This window comes from Leucoraja erinacea, chromosome 30 (assembly GCF_028641065.1).
Source record: "Leucoraja erinacea ecotype New England chromosome 30, Leri_hhj_1, whole genome shotgun sequence".
Taxonomy (NCBI): domain Eukaryota; kingdom Metazoa; phylum Chordata; class Chondrichthyes; order Rajiformes; family Rajidae; genus Leucoraja; species Leucoraja erinaceus.
This window is the reverse complement of record NC_073406.1, coordinates 21,161,252-21,184,061: the sequence shown is the minus strand read 5'-3', so window position 1 is coordinate 21,184,061 and position 22,810 is coordinate 21,161,252. Positions and strand designations below refer to the sequence as shown.

Here is a 22,810-nt window from a genome sequence, read left to right as displayed (position 1 = left end):
TAGGAATTCAAGAGATGCTTGGAATGCAAGAACTAGTTACCTCCATTGGGTTCACTGTAATTGTCAGGGCTGAATCATCCCAGTCCATCTCATTCTCCTTTCCATTCTCCTGATCCCGTATCGTTCGTTGGTGTGCAGCACGGATTCGGAAAACCCCAAGGATTATCATGAAGACCAGGAAACTGACACAGATCACAATGACAACTGTAGCTGCACTGGGCACAACTAAAAAACAAATTTAGATGTTCATTAAACCCAAGGAAACAATTTGCAGCCCAGTACATGGTTTATAAGAGCTTCATTAAAATCATTACGTAAAGGATGGCAACTTGCAACAGTTTTCTCCTGCATCTGTTGTATCCAATTGCGATGACTTAATCACCATTAATTATTGCTCTCCCCACCCCCCTGAAAATTGAAGCATTCTTCCAGACCACTCACTACTGAAGCATTTTGCACCAGGACTTAGAGGAGCCATTGAATGGGTCTTGCTTCATAGAAAAAGGCCCTTCGGCTTAACTTGCTTATGCTGACCAAGAGGTCACATCTACACTCATCCCACCTGTCGTTGTTCCGCCCATAGCTTTCCTATTCATGAAATTGTCCAAATGTCATTTAAATGTTATAGGCCACCTGCCTCAACTACCTCCTCTGGCACCTCATTCCATATATCAACCACCTTCCGATTCCTATTAAATCTTTCCCCTCTTACCTTAAACCCATGTCTTCTGCTTCTCGATTCCCCTACTCTGGGTAAAAGACTGCATTCACCCTACCTATTCCCCATATGATCTTGTTCATCTCTATAAGATCATCCCTCATCCACCTGGGCTCAAAGGAATAAAGTCTTAGCCTGCTCAACCTCTCCTTGCAGCTCATGCCTTCAAGTCCTGGCAACATCCCCGTAAATCTTTTATACATTTTTTCCAACTTAACAATATCATTCCCATAGCAGGGTGACCAAAACTAAACACAATACTTCAAATGCAGCCTCGCTAATATCTTGTACAACTGTAGCAGAACGTCCCAATTTTCATACTCAATACCCTGACAGACGAAGGTTAAAGAAGGGTCTTGATCTGAAACTTTGCCCCCATGTTCTCCAGAGATGTTGCCTGACCTGCTGAGTTATTCCACACTTGGTGCCCTTTTGTGTATTAACCAGCATCTGCGGTGCATTGTTTCTACCAAAAGCCTTCTTGACCACTATACCTGTAACGCCACTTTCAAGGAAATATGTACCAGCACCCCTAGATCTCCCTGTTTCTCAATACTCCCCTGGGTCCCGCCGTTCACTTATGGCCCTGCTCCGTTTTGACCTCCCAACCTTGGACTTATCTGCATTAAACTTCCTCAGCCCACTTGCCCAAATAACCGATCAAGATCCTGCTGTAATTTTTTATAATAATATTTGTTATCTACGATACCACTCACTTTATTCTCACATGCAAACTTATTAATCATATCGCACCCAAATCATTGATATAAACTACAGACAGTTGTGCAGTACAGATCCTTGGGGCACATCACTAGTTCGAGGTCTCCAGTCCAAAAAAACAACCATCCATCGTCATCCTTTGTGTCCTTCCATGAAACCAACTCATTATCCAGTCAGCTAGCTCTCCCTGGAGCCCATGCAATCTAACCATCCAGAGCAGCCTACCATGCGGAAACATCTAATGCCTTGCTGGTGCATATAGACTACATCTATGGCTTTGCCCTCACCAAGCTCTTTGGTTACTTAAAAAAAAATGCAGTGTCATAAGACATTCTCCCACGAACAAAACCATGTGGACTATCCCCAATCGGCTCCCGTCTATCCAAATGCATATGCATACTATCCCTCAGAACTATCTCCTACCACAATTATTAGACCCACACTACCGTCTTAAATAGGGGCACAACATTCGTTCCCCTCCAGTCTTCCAGCACCTCACCTGTGCCTAACAGAAACATGCACACTTAAGCATTCCACTTTGCTCTACCTATTGTACTCCAGTTTGCCTGGACAGTATTTATGTATGGTATATCTGTTTGGATAGCATGCAAAACAAAGCTTTTCACTCTACCTCGGTACATGTGACAATAACGAACCTAAACCCAACTCAAAAAAGCTTGTTGCTAGAAGATTGATCCATTATCAACAGCAGGATATTTTGAGTCAATATCTGCCCTACCTCAAGGTATTTAAAACATTCACACTTTTCTGGGTACCTGTGGATGGATGTGGATTTACAAGGTTGTGTCCAGATAGGTCAACTGAAGCATGATGAACTGGGCGGACAAATTCTGGCTGTACCAATACATGGTTGGGATGCTCCACTCGATTAGCAGTATGAATAACATTGACCTGAAGATAATGCATAAAACTCAGTGAAAATGATGCATGATTCATGGGAAATTAGAATTGAACAGAACAATCAAGCATTTCCCACTGTAGTAAAATTTAAATCTCAAAAAGGAATAGATTACTTATGCATCTTATTAATTTTTGGATAATGTTCAGAATTTATAAATGGGGACTCCAATGAGATCAATGTGTCAGGGTAAACAAAATTCATTTCTTTGCTCTGATGAATATGCAAACAGCACACAAAAGTTGAAACATTTTCTCTTCATCGTCCAATGATTTCAGTGTTGCAAGAATGTGCATATTTCTTTCAGCAGTCTCAATTTTCACATACCTCAACGCTGAACTCATTACTGGTATAGCGTCCATTCAATTCTGAGCACACTAGTTTAAACTTCCTTTCAAACAATGACTCGCTGTTCCAGTTTCGATAACGGATCAAATGCAGCATCTCTTCATAATTTGCCATGGTATCGACACCTACACAAAATAACAGAAGATGGAAATTCCAAGCAACATCTCGTATTAGGATTTTCTTTCCAAATCTCTTGCCAGGCAGAAGATTGAATGATTCAGCTAATGTGAGCTTACTATGTTTATTTAATTTACTTATTACTTATTATTTACTTTCACCCATTTTTTTTCAGCTATTAGGAGGAGGATGGACGTCCCAACACTGGTTGTGCCATTATCGTTCGGACAAAGGAAGGAAGATGGTTAGGGTCATTGTCTCTTCGTTGTTGGGGGTGATGTCTTGCAATCGCAATAACATTCACACTCAGTAACAAGATAACAGAGGAAACTAGGACCATCAAACTTAATATGCTGCTAAACATTCAAGAGTTGTGAACAAATTATATATATATCAATTGCATGGGTTTTCTTTGTTGTACAAAGCTATCAAGTGCTTGTAGAAATGAAATTATGTGCCTGTGGTTTAAAATAGATAAGATAGCTGTAAGGCATATTTATAGTAAAATGACAAAAAAAAAAAAGAGAGAATTCTTCCTCACACATTCTCACCCGTCCTTCGTGTTCTAATTATGGACTTGTAGGTCACCATTCCAATGCTGTTTTTGCACGATCAGCCAATGACAAGAGGTGAATATCTCTCAGTAGAGAATAGTTTTTGGAAACACCCCATCACCCCCCCCCCCCCCTTTTCTAAAGGAGGAAAAATGCTTCAATATATTGATAACTGATGAAAAAAATGATTTGCAGGATGGTTAACATTTGTAAAGTTATCCAAGGCAGAATTGGATTTAGCTGAGATTATTCACCAACTTCTGATGGATAAATTCAGCACCACAAAATAGTGCTTTACCTGTAGTATCGATTTTAGCACAAAGAAATGGTAACTCAGAAATCAAAGCCATAAAACAAAATGCAGAAATCTGATAACAGCCCCAAGGACTACACAAAATCCCACCAGACTCTGGAGCTCTGGGGAGGGGGCAAAAACGATTAAAAACCTATTTACCACCAACCGATCAACATATCAAATTTAGAGGACGTTAAGTTCCCACATTGTAATCTCACCTGTGACAATCATGCCAGTTGAAGAGTTACTCATCTCCATACCCCTTTGCCGAAGTTGAAACTGATCAACATCAAAGCTTTCTTGTTCTGTGTTCAGTTCATCGCCAAGAACAGAAACCTCACACATATCAAGATTGTGCATTATTTCCTCAGATATCATGGATTCTTGGACTACAAAAATAAAATAGCCAGTGAAGATAAAATTAGATTAATAGCAACAATTGGCCGCCGATAATAGAACAAGTCCATTTCTCGAGATAATTAGCAGGGGATAAATAAAGTTAAATTACATTGCACACCTGTACAAAACTGAATATCGCAGTTGGAATACACTAGTTGATCTCTCAGCTTTAAGTGCCATTCATCTAGTTACATACTATTTAGTTACTTGTAATGACAGCACATCAGCCAGCATTAACATTGATCTTGTGGGTCATGCTTAAACAACAATTTAGCTGCAAAAATCAGTGGTGCAATAGCAACTCCGGCCTCTTTTACAGTACACAACATTAAGCCTTCCTATTCAACCCCCCCCCCCCCCCCCCCCCCCCCCCAATCGGTTGGGCAGTGTATGAGTGTTCCCTTCTTTTCTGATCATCTGAAACATGAATTATTTCAATTTCCACAGATGCTGCCAAACCTGCTCAGTATTTCCAGATATTTAGTTGTTATTTCAGATTGCAAACATCTGCGTTTTTTTGCTTTCCCTCTTTCTATGTTTCCCGCTTTAACAAAGGCTGTTAAAAGAATCGGGCCAAGTTTCTTTAACGAGAGATCAGGATAGAAATACACCAGTAAGTGGTACAAGAGCTACCTGAATAATATTCCTCTAACTAGTTGATCATTTCACACTAAATAGGTACTTCAAGGCAAGCTAAAACGTAACTACTATTAAACAATAATTCGGAATATGATATTTAACGAGCAATATTACCTGTTGGTTCATCTTCATCCTCCCCTTCTGGCTCCACCTCCCTTGTGACGGTACTAATAATCTTCAGCTCTGGAAACAGTGGAACACCCTCGTCACTTTCAAATTCAGAGGCTGCACGTGCAAAGTGATCGATACCACTCAGGCTTATCTTTGGTTCGTCAGGTTGAAGAACCATTATGTAGCCCTCTACGTCTGGGATGGTGATACAAGTCTCGTCATTGAAGCACCTGGAAGGGAATTGTTATGCAATGTTCTTCAAGAATGTTAGCTAGCTTACAACACGTGCACACTTTCCAGATGACAACATTTCTTAGCATTCAGAGGGGAAAATGTAATTTTGGATTACACTAAACCCACCCTTGCTTGTTGCTAATGACTAAAATATCTCCCTCCATTCCGCAGAGCATTATTCAAAACCACAACTGTAATCCCTCTAAAGCATTGGGAGCAGTTATCAAAGAAAACAAACTCTCCAATTATGTTTAACATGCGTAGATCAAAGGCAAATATATTATGACCAAGTAAGACAGGATCTTCATATTGTCTAAAAAGCAAGATAGCTGTAACTGCAATACATTATTCAACCTTCATATCCAATGGTTTGGAAACAATACTGTGTCAGCTAATGGGACAAAAGATCCAAATGCTAATGATTACAACTCATCCTGCCTATATTTACAATTAAACCCCAACCTTAGGTTAAAACATAACACATTTCATCACATCCTTACATAACTCGATGGGTTATACTCAAGCATGATGTGCACGGCCGGCTACAAATCATGTCATGTTTGAGATGCCTCATGACTGTCATAAGCAGCCTTGGTGCTCTTGGGTAATCAGCATCCTAAAACATTACTGAAAGTCAAAGCAGGAACAGGGTGAAGTTGTACTTGATCTGCATCAAAATCCATGTTATCCTGGTACCACACATTAACAGTTAATGTGTATTGGAGGGATGGTGTGCTTGGATAGAGGCAGGGTGTGTTAGTGCTGGAAGACAAGATGTCTGCCACAGATAGTGGCCCACAGAATGCCACAGCTCAGACAGCTCACTTGGCTAGAAAATGCATACCTGTACAATATATAAACATGTGACAGTATATAAACCACATGGTCACTCCTAAACTCTTTACGTAGATTACAGAGCTTGGGTACATCTGGCCTCTTCACAAGATACCCTCTTACCCTAGGGATTTGTTTTGCCACTGCTCTATACATGTTAAATTTTATATGGCCCTTGCACACAAGTACTTGAATGGAAACTTTCAACTACTTAGCCTTGGAGATGCATTTTCTTCACAAACATGGTCACATTTGTTAAGGCTGGGCAATTTTTTGCCACATTAAAATGATAAATTATGAGTAATGTACATAAAACAAGACCATATTAATATGAAGGGTTCAAAACAGTTTTATGGAAACAAACTAAATGCAATTCTTGCAAATTCAGTACTTGCAAGAGCAACACTTCAACCCGTGGTCGTTATACTACTCAAGCTCTATATTAGAAAACATCAAAAGGTTGCAAAATCTTAGCTGCTATCACACCATTAAGAGTTTTAAAGAAGCATGCATATTTGATGAATCCAAACTTACTTCAGATTATAATCAAACGTATGACAGGCTCCCTAGACTATTGAAAACAAAGTTATAAATGTCTGCATGAACCAATTTCAAATTTCCACCCTTACTTCACAGATGTGGTGATTTTCAATTGTCTGATTCCAGGCGTTGGGAACTGCCTGGAGTTGAGGTACGACACATGTTGTATACTCTTATCAAATTTTTCAATATCGTTTCCTTCCAAGATGAGCAGTGACTGGGTGGGATTGAAATGAACCTTAAAAAAAGAAACATATTTTCAATCCTGTTTACAACAGTTTTCTAAATTAGGAACTAGAGATTTCGCTATTCCTTTGAGATTTGCTTGACAACTCTGATTCAGTAGCGTGAAATGGCTCTATTGTATTTAGGGGTACAGGGTTCAATAAAGACCTATTCAGCACCCAAATGCAGGGAAATGTGGGCAGTCATTTCACTAGCTCGTCTCATGAACACTCCATTTATAATGCTAGTGGAGACTAATGGCTCTATTTTATCAGCATCATGGAGAATATTCAATGGCACACATCTATAAAAGATGCCACAGCTGGGGAAAGTATAATTTTTGTGGGTTCTGACCACTGTTACCGATGACAATATTCTCCAAACAGGATGGTACAGAATAGATGCCAGGAACTCTGAACTACCATCACTGAAATTCTTGGTTCTTGGTCCTCCAAAATATTCCAAATGGAATTTAAACTGGAGGTGGTGAAGGGAGGGCTTAAGCCAGAAAGGGTTATTGGGAAGAAAGAGCTACTTTAAATTTTGTTGCTTCTGGTTGGGTAACTATAGTTGGGTGGAGATTATTCCATGCTTTAATTGTGCGGGGGAAGAACGAATTGCTGTATACATCTGTCTTTGTAGCTGGGATCACATTCTCTCCTGTCATTGCTGCTCCTTCAGTGGATCATATGTAATAACTGCTAAGAATATTGAAAAGAATTAACCACAAATAACTCTCCACAACTTGGGGACCATATTATTAGGTACATGCAACAAATTGCAGATATATTTGTGTGACACGGTTTACTCAAAATAACCGTGAGAGGTTGAAACTTGTTTACAGAATATGGAAAACGCATATGCAACCACTAAGCTTGAGAGCTTATTGTAGCTTGGGGATCCATAAGGATGACAGGGTTACTATTAGAAACAGACTAAATAGAACTGCGCAGCTCACTAGCAATATTGCTTTTTCCATTGCTCATCCCAGTCCCCGTCCTGGGAAGAATCCCAGCTCCAAGAGATATCAACCTTTCTAGATCCTAATTATAGGTAATGATACAGTACATCTTCCTGGCTCAAGTCCAGTACAGTTTGTTGTCACATGCACATGTACTTTAAGGTGCAGGTACAATTAATATTTTTCATGTAGTAGCATCACAGGAGATATTCTCAACACAGAACAAAATAATACATAAACCATACAAAATAGTGAGAAGAAAAGACTGTGAAACAAGTCATGAGCGGAGAAACATATCCATGGCAATGTAAGAGGTGGTATGTAATATTCTGTTGCTGGGGTAAGATTGAGGTTGTGCTGGTTGGTTTGGTTCAGTAGCTTTCGTGAAACAAGTAGGATTTCAGGCTTCTGTGCCTCCTTTCCAAATGTAGCAATGAAAAGAGGACATGGCCCTGATGGTGGAGATCCCTGATGATAGACGTCGTCTTATTAAAGCAGCACCTTATATAGATACTTTTGATCATTTGGATGGTGGAGAGGTCCTTGCCCATGGGCAGGCCACGCTGAGATTACCATTCTCCTCAGCCTCTTGCATTCCCATGTGCTGGAATTGCCTTACTAGGCCATCATGCAACTAGTCAGGGTAGACATAAAATGCTGGAGAAACTCAGCGGGTGAGGCAGCATCTATGGAGAGAAGGGATTGGCAACGTTTGGCCTGGGGAGAGAAAGTAATCAGGACTGGGCCAATGAGCTAAACCTGTTTTTATGATGGGGCCTCTGCCCACTCTCCACCCTGCTACCCGACAGGCTCTCCCTCTCAATCCCCCTGGTCCACTTCCTCTGCCTTTTCTTTGTCGCACCTGACCATCAAGGCTGAGCAGGTGAGGAAGGAGCTGAGCAGACTCTGCCCAGGCAAAGCTACAAGTCCCGATGGTGTCAGCCCCAGAGTACTCAAGGCGTGTGCCAACCAGTTGTGTGGAGTGCTCCAGCATATCTTCAACCTGAGCCTGGAGAGGGTTCCTGTGATGTGGATTGAGTCATGTTTTTTGACTTCTCCAGTGCTTTTAACACAATCCAGCCTGCACTGCTATGGAGCAAACTACCTGGTTCCTGTACCAAAGAGGACACGCGCTGCTCCTTCCAATGACTATAGACCAGTGGCGCTGACTTCACACATCATGAAGTCCCTGGAGAGGCTGGTGCTCACTCACTGTGACCCTTGGTTAAACCCTACCTGGACCCCCTGCGGTTCGCTTACCAAACGAACATGGGGGTTGAGGACGCCATCATTCACCTGCTCCATTGTTCCAATGCTCACCTGGATAAGCCGGGAAGCATTGGGACTCCACCCTGGACTCATATTTCTTTACTTCTCCAGTGCTTTAAATACAATCCGGCCTGCACTGCTAGGGAGTAAACTGACAAAGATGCAGATGGATGTCCTGGATCACCAACTACCTGACCGGTGGACCACAATATGTCAGGCTACAGAATTGTTTCTCGGACATGGTGGTGAGCAACACCTGTTCACCATCTACACCTCGGACTTCAGAAATAACTCCGTATCCTGTCACCTGCAGAAGTTGTCAGATTAATCTGCAATTGTGGGCTGCATCAGTGAGGGGAAGGAAGCTGAATACAGAGGTGTAGTCAACGACTTTGTTGAGTGGTGTGGGCTGAATCACATGTAGCGCAACATCAACAAGACTAGGGAGTTGGTTGTGGACTTCAGGAGGAGAGGAACATCCCTGTCCCTTGTCTCCATCATTGGTATGGATCTGCAGTTTACCAGGGAGTACAAATACCTTGGACTGTACCTGGACAGTAAACGGGACTAGTCCAGGAGCGCTGAAGCCCTGTATAAGGGACTGAGCCGGCTGGACTTTTTTAGAAGGCTCCGCTCCTTCAACATCTAGGATGCTGCAGATGTTCTACCAATCAGTGGTAGCCAGTGCGATCTTCTTCGCTGCCTTGTGCTGGCCAATAAGATCAACAAACTCATCAGGAAGGCTGGCTTGTCCTGGAGGCAGAGTTGGATTCTTGGGAGGTGGTCTTGGAGGGGAGGATGCTCCTCAAACTGCAGAGCACCCTGGACAATACAGCTCACTCCCTCCATGACACACTGGTCAACCTGAGGAGTACCTTCAGCAACAGATTGGTTCCACCAAGATGCAGGACAGAACGCCACAGGAGATCCTTCTTCCCTGTGGCTATCAAATTTTACAACTCTTCTCCTTTTTGTCGTGGGGTAGACCGAGACATTGAGCCTCCCCCCCCCCCCCCCCCCCCCCCCCCACCTCCTCAATCTTTGCATAAGGCGTCCATAAATAAGATTTATTTATTATTATTATTATCCCCAAAGCCTTACCACTCATCACTTTATTTTCATGTTTCATGTATTTTTTTAATCTTGTGATAAATATCGTATCGTTAAGTCCCAGCGATGACAAGGCAGGCTCTGGGATATATTGTTTTGTGTCTGTTGAGCACTGCACTCAATTCCCAAGTGCTAGCCTGACTTCTGCCTGAGGCAGGACGATGGCAGAGAACTCTTAGTAGGTAGAATGGTTGGCACTTAATCACCAGATGTCCCAAGTCAGAGGAAGAATGGATTAAGACTGCCATTTCTGAACGTCACGAGTTTATCAGAAAGCAGGCCTAGTTGCCTCTTATTTCATATAACTCAGTCCAGAATTTAGATCTTTAGTCTTGGTGCAAATATGATTTAAAAAAAAGAGAATCTCTTGTATAGATCCTGTAATTAACAGGACAGACAGAAATTATATTGAAGAGGAAAATGGCAGAGAAATTAAGTATTTTATATTCAGCTTTATTGAAGATACCAAAATCCTCCTGGAAGCAGTGGGACTATGGATCTAGCGTGAATGAGGAACCTGACAACATTTAGGATTAATAAAACTAAAATGAGTCAAAAGAATTTAAGAGGGAGAGGGAGAGATTGACAATCATTTTTACCATAAGGAAATGGTTAAAGGAAATGTGCCAAAAGATTAGCCAAATTTCTTATGTCCGTATTTGGTGTAGTTAAAAGCTTCAAATAGCCTTCATACTGCAGAAGTATGGATACATTTTTCAGTTTGAACCAGTTTTAGCAGTTGCCTAATGTAGTGATGATTAATCATCTGAAGTTCTTAGAGAGAAGAAATGACAAGGAGACACAGAACAACTTCATTGAAAGAGTGAATTCCAGGACTAATTGATCCCTGGATGAATGCATTGAAGAATAGGAGGGAGATGGGTATTGGAAACACCAAATCTCTGTGTAGCTCAAGAAACAGAGATGCAGAGAGATCATGGGTAGCTGAATCTGGGACTTAAGAACAAAGGGAAGAAATAAGTCTGACCCAGACTGAGAATCAACATTGAGTATTGATGAGTGGTAGATTGTGCAAGGTGTGAGCATTTGTATGGTAACCTTGAATAATGCAAAGCATATCTTTCGTAAGCTTTTAATTGTGTACCTCTATTACTAGTGTGAATTCTGCACAATAGTGGGTGATAAGTTATTAGGCAACTGACAAGTGTGGTCTCCACTATTGTTAGTGGCCAACAGCAAACAGGAACTCCCAAGTCGTAATCTCGACAGTGGCATATCAAAAAATATGCTATTTTTATATCCACTTTGAACAAATCATTATAGAAGTGGCAATTAATAGTCAATATCTTCTCCAAATATTAATAATAGATTCTTACTGCAGTCTACTCAGTAGCTTCAAGATACATACTTGAGCTATGCAAAGGCATTATCTGCACTTAGTATTGTTTACCACTACACCCCGCTAATAATATAAATTGGACATACCACTGAAGAGTTTAAAATTCATCTTTTCATACTTTTATTTGTCTAAGCTCACATTAAAACAGTTTCAACACCTCAAATGGTTTGGCCAGCAGGTGGATATGGTTCATAAAATTGGAATAAAACTGGAAAACAATTAACTTTTCCAAATGCTATCAAGACACAACTAGCTTAGAAGCTTTAAAAACATCTGACGTAGCTATCAGTGGATGCTATGAGCAAATTTGCAGACTGTATAATAGAAAAATGGCATACATATAATCTCCCTGATGATTCCCACTGATTGAAGTTTTAGCTTCTTGGAAATTCTTAACATGAAGGTGAGGACGAAAAAGTAGTAACTCACAATGTACATACAGGTATAAAAATCTCAGTATGGATTCAAAGCAAAACATTTTCTCAATATCTGGTTCACACTAACAATGGACTTGCAATAACATATGACTGGGTACAGGCTTCTCTGGAATTTTATTCTGGAGTTATTACCCCATTGGGCAAGAACTAAATCAGTATCCCATTCACACACACTAGAGAGCAAGGGAACAAATCCCGTAAAATACGTTTATACATAAATATGAGGAATAATCTTAACAGCTCTTACCTTCATGCTTTTGTCCAGATTCTCAGAATCAAAGAGATCCAGCCCTTCTTTGCATGTGTACAAGCAGTCAATCACCTTTTTGCTTTCAATTTTTCCAGTCTGTACCATTAAACCAGCTAGACTGCCATGGTAAAACTGGGCCATGCGAAATTCTCCTCCTGCGGTTTAAAAATAATGGGATGAAATGATTTATAGCCTTATGTTTGGCAATCTTCCTAGTCTTCCGGTAAAGGTGCATTCATGCAGGTTAGTGAAACTTCCATTCTTACCATGGTTAGCTTTGCTCTCATGTGCATAATGGCTGACTTGCAGTAGGGAACTTGCCCTCATGCGTATGGATTGGGGAACAAGCAGTACTTTAGTCAAGTAAAATTCATGAAGATGGAAGGAATTGGGGTGGGTGGGATGAGTAGTTGCACAAGCTTTAAGTCAGTGAGGTGGTACACAAACACCAGATTTAAGCTATTACTAACGTTATGCGTTAGAACAACGTAGGGCAGAAAGATCATTTAAGCAATGATCTGTGGCAGATTATGTATTAAATCCAATTCATAAAATTCCAAGTGACAGGAAAATATTAAAAACAAACTACCAAATTAAAATAGTAACTTGATTTAGCACCAGACCTCATATTATGGCATAATAAACATACTCCTCCATTCCTCTACCCCAAAACCCTTGCCACAAGCTTTGTCACACGAATTACCTGAACACTTGGCTATATTTAAATAAGCAAAAAATACAGTTGGAAAAACTCTGCGGACCAGGCAGCATCTGTGGAGTAAAATGGATCGACCACGCCTTGGGAAAGGACCCTGCTTTAGACCAGCATTTCTCAACCGGGGTTCCCCGGAATGCTAGGATTCCGCGAGAGGTCTCCAGGAGAAATAGTGATAAACTCCCTAGTCAGCCACGCACTCCTTATATGGCGTGAGAGGTCATGGCTGCGCGCTGCCAGCATTGTGATGACTCCTTGACTGACACCCGACCTGGCCAATCGAACAACAGATGCCGCTCGGAGAAGGAGGGGACCGAACGCGGCGAGAGCCAGACAAACGGGCTGGCCATCATCCCGCGTGACTGACACCAGGCTGGCCCAATAGGAGAAGGGACTGATATCTGGGCAGTCAACTGTGGCCAATAAGGGAGGTGGCGCTGAGCAGGGTTAGGTTGCATGGTGCGGAGCGGCCTGGTGCTGGGGTCGAATGCTGTGAGGAAAAACAACAACATTGTAGCGGTGTGGGCTGCACGGTGGATACTTTTCTCTTTACACTGTGTGGAGCAGCAGGGCAGAGGAGAGAGCTCAGCCGACCGCTAAACATCTTTGTTCTAGGCCCAATCATCCCAGAAACCCGCACTGACTGGGAGAGGCAACAACCTGGAGGATGCCAGTGATAAAATGGTGGCAGAGAAGTAGACCTAACAAAAACACCAATTTGTTTTGTTAGGTCTACATTTGTGTCTGCTAATGTTCGATTTCAATTGGTTTATTAATGGAAAGGGTGTGGCTCCCAAAGCAATCTTAGCCAAAATAGCATTGTTTTCTCTCTCTTATCACAACTTTCTTGTAGCCTACGAATGTACGTTGATAATAAAAGAAATGCTTGCTAGGCAATATTCTTCATAAGAAAAAAAATTTGTAAAATGAATCACTTTGTAGTTATAGCAGACACTGGGACACATGAAAAAAAAAAGTAACAGAAGCAGTTGGAGCACGCACGCACGCGTGCGTAACTGATCCGGTCCGCATAAAGTCGCATTTTGCCCAATCCGGCCCGTGACCTGAAATGGGTTTGACACCCCTGAACTAGAACCTCCCCCAACGCAATATTCCCCCAGTAGCACTCACCTATACACAACGCTGACATTAAAATGGCGAGCCCGGCCCAGCAATCCTACCCCAACTGCGCAGGTGGGGCTGACGCCCCCCCATTGTGATGCCCAAGATCGCCGTTGGGATGCTAGTCAAATTGGCGATCTCAAAATGGCGGCGGGCCCGGCAACCCCTAACTCGGGGGTTCCCTGAGACATGAAAATTATTTCAAGGGTAAAAAGGTTGAGAAATGCTGCTTTAGACTGAGGAAGGTTTTCTGACCTAAAAGAGTTTCTCTATTTCCCGCCACAAATGTTGCCTGACCCATTGAGTTCCTCCAGCAGTTTGCTTCTTACTCAGGTTTCCAGCATCTGCAGCTTCTTGTGGTTGTTATATTTCTGTCTTTGACTCAGAGTAACTTCAATTTGCATATTTCTATTGACAGTTTTGAACTCTATTGTAATATATGCATTTTCCCGATGCCATAATTTATCACAAATTGATTACTAGATTAAAGCAAAGAGAAATGGCACTCATAATCCCACTTAGGCTTGGTAACATGGTGGACCAGAAGAGAATTAGGAAGAATAATTGGATTAAAAAAAAAAAAAAAAAATCAGAAGCACTTTATCTATTGACTAAAATTCCTGTTGCGTAGTTATTCCACTTTTTGAACAAGATAAACAATCTCAATTTGTTTACATACAATATTTTGAATATTTGGGGGATAAAGGTTAGCTTAGAAGTGGAATGCTACTTATCCTTGATACCAAGGACTAGCAATTTACACAATGGAAATGTAAGATTCAAAGAAATAATCCTTCACATTTGGAAAATTAGCAGTTGGAAAAGCCTGGTTTTGATAGGTATATGAATCTATATACTAGAATGCAGGAATCAATAGAATTAACAAAGTGAATGTTAAGAGCTTTGTTTAAATCATTTAGTACAGAATGAGAGGTATAGTAAGTCGGAACATTAACTTCACAAATTTGGTGCATAAAGAGATTTGTGAAATCATCAATGGCTTCTAACAGCAATCTTCCAAAGTCTCAGAATAGCAAATTATAGTGTCAAAAATACATTATAATGCAATTTTAGATAAAATTGAATGCACTAACATGGGAATTGCATTTACAGATAATATCCCATTACTTATAGGAGTTTTCCTAGATATGTCATTCAATTTAATAACCAACTCACTGTCAAACAGAGTGCACACAGAAATCCCAACTGCACAACAACCCCACACTCCCCACTGAAAAGAAATGTAGGTAGCGCAATGCAGAAATAAGCAAGGGATGATGCAGCCAAAGTGGATTAAAAAAATGAACATTTTCATGCTAAATATGCACATATACTAAACAGGAGGGAACCCCCCAGCAACCTGGATAGGCTTCTGTCACAGTTTCATTTTCATTTTCGTTTCCTGTATATTCTGTGGAAAAGCAAGACAAAAAGAAAACTGCAGTAAAGGACTCAATGACTATGAGGAGTCTAACTGCGTGCGTCAAAAGAATGGAAAATCCTTGGTCAGGAATTTGCTGACTTTATTTCCTTGAATCATCCATTAAATATTTATCAAATTACACAGTAACAGCTTTTGGAAGTTACCCACTTATCCAGTCTCCCACTCCTTCTCATTTCTCAAGTCATTTATTCTTGGGCTACAAATCCAAAGCAGCAATCAATTTTGATGGTCTTGCCCAGGTCGTCTTTCTTATGCAAGACAGCATAACAAAAACTTGCAATTAATTTGTCCATTGCCAAAATTATTTGAGTTTAACCTGAGCAAGTGCGAGTTGTTGCACTTTGGGAGTGAAATAAAAGGGGGAAATACACAATTAGTGGTATGATCCTTAACAGCACTGATGTACAACAGCATCTTGGGGTTCAAGATCATAACAACCTGAAAGTGGCAACCCAAGTAGATAGAGTGGTAAAGGCAGCTTCTGGTATTCTTGTCTTCACTGGTAGGGACATTGAGTATAAGAGTTGTGAGGTCATGATGCAGCTTTATAGGATTTTGGTTGGGCCACATTTGGAGCAGTGTACAGTTCAGGTCGCCATATTGCAGGAAGGATGTGAAGGATTTGGAAAGGGTGCAGAGGTGGTTTACCAGCATGACGCCTGGATTGGGGGGGTACTAGCTACAGGGAGAGGTTGGGTAACGGAATGCCAGAGGTTGGCACAGTGGTGCAGCTGGTAGAGCAGCTGCATCAAAGCCTAGAGACCTGGGTTCAATCCTGCCCTCAGATGCTGCCTGTGTGGAGTTTGCACCTTCTGTGCTCCGGTTTCTTCCCTCATCCCAAAGATGTGCAGGTTTGTATGTTGATTGGCTCAGTAAATTAGCCCTAGCAGATAGAGGGAGTGAAAGTGGGATAACATAGAATTAGTGTGAACGATGGTCGGTGTGAACTCAATGGGTAAAAGGGCATGTTTGCATGTGGTATCTCTGAACTAAACAATCTATTATATTTATATACGAGGGAAGACCCGATATTAGTATAAAATTATGAAAGGCATAGATAGAATAACATTTTCCCAGGATGGAAATATCAAAAGATGGAGGGCATCGATTTAGGATGTGAGGGGCAATGTTTAAAGAGCAAGTTTTTGTTTGACAAGAGATTGGTGAGTGCCTGGAACACGTTGCCGAGGATGGTGCTAGTGGAGGCAGATACTATAGTGTTGTTCCATAGATTTCTGGATAGGCATACAGTTTTGCAGGGAATAGAGGATATGGATTATGTGCAGGCAGATAAGAGTTGATCTTGCCAATACATTTGGCACAGTTATTGAACCAACTGGCCTGTCCCTGTGTTGTACTGTTCCATGTTACTTGTTTTATGAAGGGCAGGCATTCTGGTTTTCTCACACCCAAAATCCATGGATCCTCCAGTCGGAGCACCTAGATAATAATCAGTAGCAGCTAATAAATCTCCCAATGCAGAGCCTAATCATGCACCTGTACATTTCAGTACTGTGCCTTTACCCAAGACTGATTCACCCTTTTGCATTGACCTTAAATGTACTTTGTATTTAATCTAGATTATTCTTCATTTTCTTCCAGCCAGAATCTTTCTAAAAAAAAATTCAGAAAATATTTTAGCTTTTCTTAGCAGATAAGTTATATTCAATCATTTCCAGTTTAGATGATTAAATTGTAGTGTATAAACCCAATCTGTTTAAACAAAAGCAACACACTAGGTTCCATAGTTCAGCAAGATGCCTCTATTCTTGCGTTTGCATCCTGTCACAATGAAGGCCAACACACAGCAAGTAATAAGAAGGATAGTATTTAAATATTAACTTTCATTGACAAATATAATCGAGGAACCTATGGTCACTCTGAACACTATTTTTAATTGATCAGCATTTAAGAAACACCGCTTTTCTATATTTTTGCCAAAATGGGTGAGCTTTTACATTTACATTTTATCCCCTGTCCAAATTATTGATATAAATTATGAACAGCTGGCTAGACACTGGTCCACAAACTCCAACTGCCCACAGCCTCCAACTCAAAGTTATTTTGTAGAGACTGCATTTGAAACATTGGATGCGATTTTCCTTTCAAACCCATGTCATCTCTGTTTAATCCTATCATGATTTAGCTTCCTTAACAGTAATTTCAAGTATTTTTCCTACTATTGATGTCAGTCTGTTGATCCTGTCTTTCTCTACCCCTGCTTTTTATTAAATACGGTCCTATTTGCTTCCTTCCAATTTGAGGGAACAGTTCTCAAACCCGTGGAATTTTGGAAAATGACTGGTCATTAGGTCTTGGCAATTCATGGAAAATAGGTGCAGGAGACCCTTCGAGCCAGCACCGCCATTCAGTCCCACTAGTCTCTCTGGATATTAACATCTTACTAATGCTGGTTGCTTTGAGCTCCTTCATTCACTCCACACCTAGTTCTCTTCAACATCTCAATTCCTCTCCTGGGGAGGCAGAAAATATTTCCATTGCATTTCCTTACTCTCCAAAATAATTCCTCCTGTTGCAAGTTGTATATATTACCTTCAACTAAAGAAAATACAAAGTATGGTGTAACTCAGCAGATCAGGCTGCATCACTTGAGAATATGGAAATGTGACGTTTCAGGTTGGGACCCTTCCTCAACAAGATAGGGTACTGACCTGAAACGTCACTTATCAATATTCTCCAGATATGATGTCTAACCTGCTGAATTACTCCAGCACTGTCTTTTTTTTGTAAACCAGCATTGACGGTTCCTTATTTCTACTATTAACTTTAGCCGATCTTTTTGTTTTTACTTGTAAATAAGTTTTCAGTCTGCTTTTTTTTCTTACTACTGTTGCAATCTGTACATATTAAAATGTCAATAGTTAAGAACAAAATCTATGGATTTTAATATGCCAGTGATCCCGCAGTACTGCCCATATCCCCCAACTGCCTACACATTACATTGTGTATCACTTTACCTTGCCAGCAAGCTCCAACCACCAACTGGGTTTGGATCTTTGAATGGTGCAGTGGATAATCTTCAGTAACTAGAAAAGGATCGTGTGCAACTCCATCCACAAACAGGGCCACAGTGGGGATGTCAACATTTAGTACATAGTGATGCCATTCTTTATCACACACCTACAAGATGTAGGAAAGGAATAACAAGAAAGGTCGAGTTGTTATCCAATTTCCTTATATGGATCCCAGTTTAACAGAAAACAAAAATTTGTATGCAGGAAGTTGATATTCTACTGGCTCCAAAAGTTGAAACGCAAATTAATTTTAATATATTGCTGTCACAATGCCAGAACAACAATAGTAGATTATTGTAGTAACAATAGTAGCTTATTTCCTCTATCTTTCTCTTCCCATATTAATGACCCCAGTTTGATCATATTCTCTACAAATTAGGTATCCATTCTTAAACATGCTATTAATTTGCTTAATTGTTAACTGACAACATCAAGAATTAGAGCCAATTCCAATATAACTTGCAATATATTAAATGGTAAATTTATCCAGCTAAAGGCAGATATAGGATCTGGCCCTCAGCTACAAACTTAGATTGCACAGTTATGACATTAACAGATTTGGGTGACACTGTCAATTTAAACGACTTTACTGATCAATACAAATTAGGAACTGGACCAGGATGGCTCAAATTCATTTTATATAGGATACCCTTTAAGCTAGTAAAGGATATTTGAAAACCATTATTAGAGCAGGGTTTTGAACCAAACCTGGAGTTTAAACCAAGTTTCTCAGCCACACACCCTAAAACAACTGTGTGGACAGATTCACCAACTAATCCATGGCATCTTTCATCAAGCCAAAAATCCTTTACATCATGCAAAGGATCGTTCTAGTCACCCAAATTGTGGCCGATACGATAATGTCGCATCACAGTAGTTTTGTTTTATTATACAAAAAAAAATTGCTTTCATATATGATCTGGAAATGCACTTGATGCTTATCAATGCTGTATGACTAAGACTTCAGAGAGCTATTTCTTGATGAAAACAAATAATTACTATATTAAAAAGCGCACCTGATAGAGATTAAATTTATCTTTGTCGCTTTTGCCCCATTTAAACACATTCACACAAAGATTTACAAACCTGGTCTATTTTCCAATGGAACTCTGCAGGTCGGAAATTCTCACTCTCTGAAGGATTCTGACGGAAGAGGAAAACCAAGCGGCAGTTGTGCACATAAAGGGAATAGTGGTGACGATTCATTTCTACAATGATTCAAATACACAACAAAGTGTAAATTACCAATTATGCAGCACCAAAGTTAATCAGCTTTAATTCCTGTTGAAGAAAATATTTGAAGAAATAGTCCTAAGTGTGGTATTTTTATTCCCCCCCCCCCCCCCCCCCCTCCGACCAAAGACAGAATCTGGTTAAGGGATATTTGTCACCGTCATCTTACTCCTTAGTTTACCATTACCCATCTCAGCCACGATACTGTGGGGAGAGCAATCATTGGATAACTGATATGAGAAAAAAGGGGAGCTAGGTTATCTTAGAAAATGTCATGTATGCACTTAGTTGATAAAATTAACAATCCTTTGAATACATTTAATCACAATGCCATCTTCAGGTTGTGACATAGAAAATTCTGTTAAATCTCAAAAGCAGCTTTTGATTAATTGCCACTGCCAATGTCACAGGTTGAAAATATCAGGAGTTCTGCAGGGGCTAGGAGATGCAGTCTCCTAGACCCTGCAGTCAATTCAATTCATGCAGCCGACAACAACACAGACAATACATACATATTTCAGTAGGGGTCACTAGATAGCAATCAGTAGGAAGAAGCCTGGCTGACACTTCCTCCATCCAAGCAAGCTGTGGCCAATTATAAATCAGCTAATGAGACAATTATGCAAATTTGTGAATGTGTGGGTGCAGATAAAGCTACATGAGGCTGAGTTACTAATGGTCAATAATTCTACATGGAACCCAACTTAATGAACCAAGTGTTTACTAACATAATCAATTCACAACATGAAGTAGTAACGTCGTACGTAACGTCGCAATAATAATTCACAATATCAATAATGTGTATAATGCATTATAAAATTGTTTTGAGTTAATTACGTAAGTATACATTATACAATTGATACATTTATACATTGTTATAAAATGTATAACAATTTTATACATACAAAATATTTTATAATAAAAAATTTACAACCGGACAACTTTAGCATCCAGCTTTAGCATGGCCTTTGACAAGATACCACATGGTATGCTGGTCCAGAAGGTTAGATCACATGGGATCCAGGGCGAACTAGCCAACTGGATACAAAATTGGCTTAAAGGAAGGAGACAGAGGGTGGTGCTAGAGGATTGCTTCTCAGACTGGACTGGAAATAATGAACAGCTGGTTCCTCTGCTGTTCATTATTTACATCAACTTTTTGGATGAGAGTAAAGGTGGCATAGTTACTATGTTTATGAATGACACTAAAACTGGTGATATAGTGGTCAGTGAAGAAGGGTATCTAAGATTACAATGAGATCTTGATCAACTGATATTGGTTTATTATTGTCAGAAGCAATGAAAAACTGTTCTGCTTGCTATCCGGGCACGTCAGTCCATATACGAGTACAACGGGTAATACAACAAAAAGAGAGGGAAAACAGAGTGCAAAATATAGTGCTATAGCCAGATTTTTTTTTTTAAACTGCAAGGGCTCTAATAGGATAGACAAGAAGATTTGAATACTTCCTCAGCATTTAAGAGGTCCATTTCAAGTCTGGTAACTGAGCCAATTAGTTGAGGAATGACAGATGGTGTTTTAATTCAGATAAATGCATGGAGATACATTTTGGTAAGACAAACCAGGGCAGGTCTTGTACAGTAACTGATAAGACCCTGAGGAATATTATAGAATAGAAACCTAGAGGTGCAGATACATGCAAATGGTGACACTGAGAGACAGGATAGTGAAAGTGGCTTCTGGCACACATGCCTTCTTCATCAGTTAGGATATTGAGTATGGGTATATTATAGATGTACAAGATGCTGGTAAGGCCACAGTCAGAGTGCTGTGTACAGTTCAGGAGGCCCTGCGAAAGAAAGGATGCCATAACCTGGATAGGGTAAGATTTGTTTTCCCTGGAACATAGAAAGCTAATGGGTGATCCAAGAGATTTATAAAATCATACGGGTCACAAGTAAGATTAACATCCATAGTTTTTTTCCCCTCAAGGGAGTTTAAAACTAGAGTGCAAAGGTTCAAAGTGAGAGAAGAAAGATTTAAAAGTGTCCCGAGTGGATAACTTTTCCCCATACAGGGAGAGTGCACATTTGGAACGAACTGCTAGAGGAAGTAGTAGATGTACAATTATGACATTTACAAGACACTTGGACAGAAACATGGATAGGAAATATTTGGAGGGATATGGTCCAGGCACAGACTGGTGGGCTAGCTAGGTTAGCATGGGTGACTTGAGATGATGTTTCCATGCTGTATATCCCTATGACCTGAATACCTTTACATTTTCCTAAAAAATGTGATGTGACGGCACTATTCCTCAACAGAAGGCACCCTATTTCTACCTCAATTCAGAAATCCACACTTGATATTGCATCATATCTACCTTGATCCAAGTGACTACAGACTGGATACAGCTTCTTTTGTAATGTCAGACCAATTTCCCAGCTGTATGATGTATTCACTAATCAAGCACTCAGATAAAGCTGTAATTTAGAAGTCTATTTTCAAACATAACATTCTATAATTCATTTATTTCTGTTGGATTATTTTTTTATATCACTCTTCTAAAGCTGTAAATGGCTTATCCATGATCAAAAATAATCTGAACTACTTATTTTTGACTAGGTTAAAAAGATTGCTAATTTTTGGTTGTAAATGCCTAAAAAATAAAATACTACTCCACTGGACATCACTTGCCAATTTAGTGGGATGTTTTAATGAATAGTGTGTCTACACTTTCTGTTATTGCAGGGTAATATTCCACATAACTTCAAAAGGATCAAATAGCTCCAAACCAAAGGGCATGGCTGAGCAGAAGCCTGGTCACATGGATGTGTTTCAAAGGTCTTCAGAGACACTAATTAGGCAACTGAGTAAACTCATGCATACCTCGCTTGTCAGAATTGCAGAGGATGGTTTCCTTCTCCCCTTGAATACCAGCACCAGGTCCATGCCGCATCCACACAGAAATGGTAAGTGGCTCCTCTGAACTTGTCGTCAAAATTCCATCTGGGATTTTCACAGCTTGAGTGCCATTGAATTCGAAGACTTCATCACTGTCATGACCATTGTCTGTCGGAAGACCAACTGTCCAATTTGTACTGCTACTTGGGGAGGGGAGGAGATCAACTGTCCCAGAAGCAACACCTGCACCAGACAAGAAAATTGGACGTACAAATTAAGAGACGCATGGTCAATGTAGGCAGTAATCTTTATTAGAGTAGACACAAGTCCTATGTAGTATCATGTAACCAGAACC

General features: G+C 40.3%; 1 protein-coding gene across 4 annotated transcripts in view; it reads right to left on the bottom strand.

Moving 5' to 3' along the window:
- clstn1 (calsyntenin 1) overlaps nt 1-22,810 on the bottom strand; it is a 78,757-nt gene that overhangs the window by 3,048 nt on the left and 52,899 nt on the right. For 2 of the 4 annotated variants that reach the window (XM_055659632.1, XM_055659634.1), the window contains 11 exons: nt 22,441-22,698; nt 19,443-19,564; nt 18,300-18,462; nt 15,238-15,288; nt 12,038-12,195; nt 6,518-6,666; nt 4,824-5,050; nt 3,890-4,060; nt 2,685-2,830; nt 2,215-2,350; nt 41-225 (listed from right to left, as the gene is read on the bottom strand). In XM_055659632.1, coding sequence (XP_055515607.1) covers nt 41-225; nt 2,215-2,350; nt 2,685-2,830; nt 3,890-4,060; nt 4,824-5,050; nt 6,518-6,666; nt 12,038-12,195; nt 15,238-15,288; nt 18,300-18,462; nt 19,443-19,564; nt 22,441-22,698 — 1,766 coding nt within the window. The remainder of the gene's footprint in view (nt 1-40; nt 226-2,214; nt 2,351-2,684; nt 2,831-3,889; nt 4,061-4,823; nt 5,051-6,517; nt 6,667-12,037; nt 12,196-15,237; nt 15,289-18,299; nt 18,463-19,442; nt 19,565-22,440; nt 22,699-22,810) is intronic. The other 2 variants (XM_055659635.1, XM_055659636.1) reach the window with 1 other exon arrangement.